Here is a 5220-nt window from a genome sequence, read left to right as displayed (position 1 = left end):
GGAAGGGAAGGGAAGGGAAGGGAAGGGAAAAGGGAAGGGAAGGGAAGGGAAGGGAAGGGAAGGGAAGGGAAGGGAAGGGAAGGGAAGGGAAAGGGAAGTTAATCGGAGGGTCGCATGCGGTTGCAGCCCCCCCGGCGCAGGCCCGGCTGCCCCCCTGCACGCTGGAGCAGGCTCTCACCTTCTTCCTGGATGTGTCGGCCCCCCCGAGCCCCCGGCTGCTGCAAGCTGCTGGCCACGCTGGCCACGGGCGAGCAGCGCCTGCGCCTGCTGCGCCTCAGCCAGGTGCGACCGGGACACTGGGGGGTACTGGGCGATACTGGGATGCTCAACTCCTGCCTCGCTGGGCTGCTGGGGTGCTGTGGTACCTGGGTAATGGGGTACTGGGATGCTCAGCTCCTGCCTGGCTGGGATATGGGGATATTGGGATACGGGGCTACCTGGTTACTGGTGTACTGGAATGCTCAGCTCCTGCCTGGCTGGAATACTGGGGTGCTGGGATACTGGGATGCTGGGCTACCTGGGTACTGGGATGCTCAGCTCCTGCCTGGCTGGAATACTGGGATGCTGTGGTACCTGGGTACTAGGGTACTGGGATACTCAGCTTCTGCCTGGCTGGGATACTGGGATGCTGGGCTCCTGCCTGGCTGGGATGCTGGGGGACTGGGATGCCGTGGTACCTGGGTACTGGGATGCTGGGATGCTTGGCCCCTCCATGTCTGGGATACTGGGATGCTGGTCGGTCCCTCCCTGGCTGGGATACTGGGATGCTAAGTTCCTGCCTCACTGGGATGCTGGGACCTTCCCTGCTGGGATACTGGGATGCCTGGTCCCTCCGTGTCTGGGGTACTGTGGTACAGGGATGCAGGCCTTCTCCCTGGCTGGGATACTGGGATCCTCAGTTCCTGCCTCACTGGGATACTGGGATGCTGGTGCCTCCCTGGTGGGGATACTGGGATGCTGGGATACTGGGATGCTGGGATACTGGGCTGCTGGTGGGTCCTGGGTTGGGATACTTGGGTACTGGGGTACTGGGGTACTGGGGTACTGGGATACTGGGATACTGGGATACTGGGCTGCTGGTGCGTCCTGGGTTGGGATACTGGGATACTGGGGTACTGGGATACTGGGGTACTGGGATACTGGGCTGCTGGTGCCTCGCTGGGTTCCAGGCCGCGTCCCGGTTCCTCGCAGGACGCCCGTCTCTACGAGGAGTGGAAGTGGTTCCGGTGCCCGACACTGCTGGAGGTGCTGGAGGAGTTCCCGTCGGTGCAGCTGCCGGCGTCGCTGCTGCTCACGCAGCTCCCGCTGCTGCAGCCGCGCTACTACTCCATCAGCTCCTCGCCCGCGTCCCACCCCGACGAGATCCACCTCACCGTGGCCGTCGTCACCTACCACAGCGAGAGTGAGCGGGGGCTGACGGGGCTGCGGGGGCACCACCAGGGGCTCCAGGCATCTCCAGAGCATCTCCAGGGCATCTCTGGGGAATCTACAGAGCCCCAGAGCATCTCCAGGGTCTCCAGGGCAACTCCAGGGTCTCCAGGGCATCTCCAAGGTCTCCAGGGCATCTCCAGGGTCTCCAGGGCATCACCAGGTCCCCAGGGCATCTCCAGGGTCTCCAGGGCATCTCTAGGGAATCTACAGAACCCCAGGGCACCTCCAGGGTCTCCAGGCATCTCCAGGTCATCTCCAAGGTCTCCAGGGCATCTCTGGGGAATCTACAAAGCCCCAGAGCATCTCCAGGGTCTCCAGGGAAACTCTAGGGTCCCCAGAGCATCTCCAGGTCCCCAGAGCATCTCCAGGGTCCCCAGGGTAGCTCCAGGGTCCCCAGGGTAACTGCTGGGGGGCTGTGGGGTTCCTGTTGGGGTTCCTGTCGGGTTGTCTTTGGGGGGCCGTGGAGTTCCTGTGGGGTCTCTTTGGGAGGCTGTTGGGTTCCTGTGGAGTCTCCTCTGGGGGGCTGTGGGGTTCCTGTCGGGGTCTCTTTGGGGGGCTGTAGGATTCCTGTTGGGTGTCTTTGGGGGGGCTGTGGGGGGCACACGCATTCCCTGTGTTGCCCCCCCAGACGGGCAGGGCCCCCTGCACTACGGCGTCTGCTCGACGTGGCTGGCGCAGCTGCAGCCGGGGGACACGGTTCCCGCCTTCGTCCGCGGGTGAGAGACCCCTCTGCAGCCCCCCACTGCCCCCCATGGCCACTCGCTCCTCCTCATTGCTCCCCACTGCACCCCATAGCTCCCCATGCCCCCCCATAGCTCCCCATTGTCCCCAATGAACCCCACTGCCCCCCATGACCTCTCATTGTCCCCCATGACTCCCCATAGCCCCTCATAGCTCCCCATTACCCCCCACTGCCCCCATGATCCCCACAGCCCCCCATTGTCCCCAATGAACCCCACTGCCCCTCATTGCCCCCCACTGCCCCCCATAGCTCCCTATGACCTCCCGTAGCCCCCCATTAGCCCCCATTGCCCCCCACTGCCCCCCATGACCTCTCATAGTCCCCCATGACCCCAATTACCTCCTATGACTCCCCATTGCCCCCATGACTCCCCATTAACCCCCATTGTCCCCCAAGACTCCCCATTAACCCCCATTGCCCCCCATGACTCCCCATTGCCCCCCATGACCCCCATTGCCCTCATGACGCCCCATAGCCCCTCGTAGCTCCCCATAGCCCCCATAGCCCCACACTGCCCCCCATTGCCCCCCATGACCTCCCATGACCCCCATTGTCCCCCCTGTGACCCCCAGGGCCCCCTCATTCCGGCTGCCCCCGGACCCCCAGGCCCCCTGCATCCTGGTCGGCCCCGGCACCGGCGTCGCCCCGTTCCGCAGCTTCTGGCACCACCGGCTGCACCTCCTGAGGGAGGGGGGTGAGGGACAGGGGACACGGGACAGGGGGACACGGGGACTGCGGACACGGGGGCGTGGGGACAGGGGTAAATGGGACATGGGGACATGGGATGGGGGACATAGGGAGAGGGCATGGGGACATGGGACAGGGGGACACGGGGAAATGGGAGAGGGGACATGGGACAGGGGGACAGGGCATGGGGGACACGGGGACAGGGGGACATGGGAACACGGGAGGGGGGACATGGGGACATGGGGACAGGAGATGGGGATGCAGGACATGGGGACAGTGGTTGCAGGACACAGAGATAGGGGGATACAGGACATGGGGACATAGAGAAAGGGCATGGGGACATGGGGACATAGGACAGGGGTGGCAGGACATGGATATATGGGGATGGGGGGCAGGACACGGGGACACGGGAATGGGGACATGGGAACAGGGAATGGGGACACAGGGACAGGGACATGGGGACACGGGGACAGGTGTCGGCTGTCCCCGCAGGTGGCCCCCTGGGCAGGATGGTGCTGGTGTTTGGGTGCCGCTCCTCGGCGCTGGATCACATCTACCGCGAGGAGATGCAGGAGGCGCAGGAGCAGGGGGCCCTCAGCCTCGTCCTCACAGCCTTCTCCAGAGAGCCAGGGACGCCGAAGGTGGGAGGGGTGGGAATGGGGTGGGGTGGGATGGGATGGAGATGGAGATGGAGATGGAGATGGGGATGGGGATGGAGATAGAGATGGAGACGGAGATGAGGATGGGGATGGGGATGGAGATGGGGATGGAGATGGAGATGGAGATGGAGATGGAGATGGAGATGGAGATGGAGATGGAGATGGAGATGGAGATGGAGATGGGATGGGAATGGGGATGGGTTGGGATGAAGATGGGGATGGAGATGGGGTTAGGGATGGAGATGATGGAGATGGAGATGGAGATGGGGTGGAATGGGGATGGATCTGGACGTGATGGGGATGGGGACAAGAGTGTCAACAGAGACGAGGACAAGGGTGAAACTGGAGACCGGGACTCAATGGGGACAAATATGCAAACAGGGTTGTTGGAAAGAAAAGGGACAGGGACAGGGTTGGGGACAGAGAAAAGGGTGGAGATGAGGGCGGGAGGGGACATTGCCAGGGACGGGGACAGAACTGGGGATGGTGACAGGGGTGGGGACCCAAAGACAGGGATGGAGATGAGGGTGGGGTGGGGATGTGGACACAGAGAGGGACAGAAATGGGGACACGGACAGGGTTGGAGACAAGGACAGGGCTGGGGACCCAAAGATGGTGTTGGGGATGGAGAGGGGGATGGAAATGGGATTGGGATGGAGAGAGGGATGGAGATGGGGTTGGGGATGGAGAGAGTGATGGAGATGGGGTTGGGAAGGGGCCATGGGCAAGGCCGCAGGCAGGGTTGGGGACAGGGCTGTCGGTGAGGGCTGGGGTGCCCCGTGCGGGGCTCTCTGGAGGTGCCATCGCGGCGGGGCCGGTGTCATCGCTGCGGTGCCGCAGACCTACGTGCAGGACGTGCTGCGGGCGCAGCTGGCGGCCGAGGTGCACGAGGTCCTGTGCGAGCGCGGAGGGCACATGTACGTCTGCGGGGACGTGACGATGGCCACCGAGGTGCTGCAGACGGTGCAGCAGGTGCTGGCGCAGCAGGGCGGCATGACGCTGGGACAGGCCGGGGACTTCATCAGCGAGCTGCGGGTGAGCCCGGCGGCGGGTGGATCGTGGCACCGCACCCTCCGCCGCGCCCTGACGCGCTTCCCACCCTCCCCCAGGACAAGAACCGCTACCACGAGGACATCTTCGGCCTCACCTTCCGCACGCAGGAGGTGGCTTTCCGCATCCGCAGCCAATCCTTCTCGGCGCAGGAGCGGCCGCAGCCGAGTGCGGGTCCCTGAGGACGCTGCCGGCGCCGGAGAGGCCCGCGCGGCTGCTCCCCCCACCCCGCTGCAGGCAGCGCCGCCTCCCCAGTAAAGCTTTAGTTTTGATAACCATGGTCTGGGGGTTCCTCTGCAGTGGCACCGCAGCCTCTCTGCTATCCCACATCCATGCAATGGGAACCTCTGCCCTGCTGCAGGGACCTCAAAGCCCATCCAGTCCCACCCCTGCCATGGGCAGGGACACCTCCCTCTGGATCAGGGGCTCCAAGCCCCATCCAACCTGGCCTGGAACCCCTCCAGGGATGGGGCAGCCACCCCTGCTCTGGGCAACCTGGGCCAGGGCCTCCCCACCCTCAGCGTGAAGAATTTCCTCCTTATGTCTAGTCTAAGATGAAGAAGATGATGCGAGGGCTGGAGCTCCTTCCATACGAGGACAGGCTGAGAGACTTGGGGTTGTTCAGCCTGGAGAAGAGAAAGCTCCAAGGAG

At 64.0% G+C, this 5220-nt stretch overlaps 1 protein-coding gene across 1 annotated transcript; it reads left to right on the top strand.

Annotated features, from left to right (window-relative positions):
• Positions 1–101: 101 nt before the first annotated feature.
• Positions 102–4844, top strand: LOC138734871 (nitric oxide synthase 3-like; the record flags this gene model as incomplete). Its single annotated transcript, XM_069882691.1, is given in 8 exon segments — positions 102–224; positions 226–282; positions 1192–1402; positions 2060–2147; positions 2746–2867; positions 3353–3501; positions 4360–4554; positions 4629–4844. Coding segments are annotated over 8 exon segments (1068 nt in total), but the record flags the coding sequence as incomplete, so codon positions are not given.
• Positions 4845–5220: the final 376 nt, after the last annotated feature.

The sequence above is a fragment of the Phaenicophaeus curvirostris genome, unplaced genomic scaffold (genome assembly GCF_032191515.1).
Source record: "Phaenicophaeus curvirostris isolate KB17595 unplaced genomic scaffold, BPBGC_Pcur_1.0 scaffold_290, whole genome shotgun sequence".
NCBI lineage: Eukaryota > Metazoa > Chordata > Aves > Cuculiformes > Cuculidae > Phaenicophaeus > Phaenicophaeus curvirostris.
This window is presented reverse-complemented; position numbering and strand designations above follow the sequence as displayed.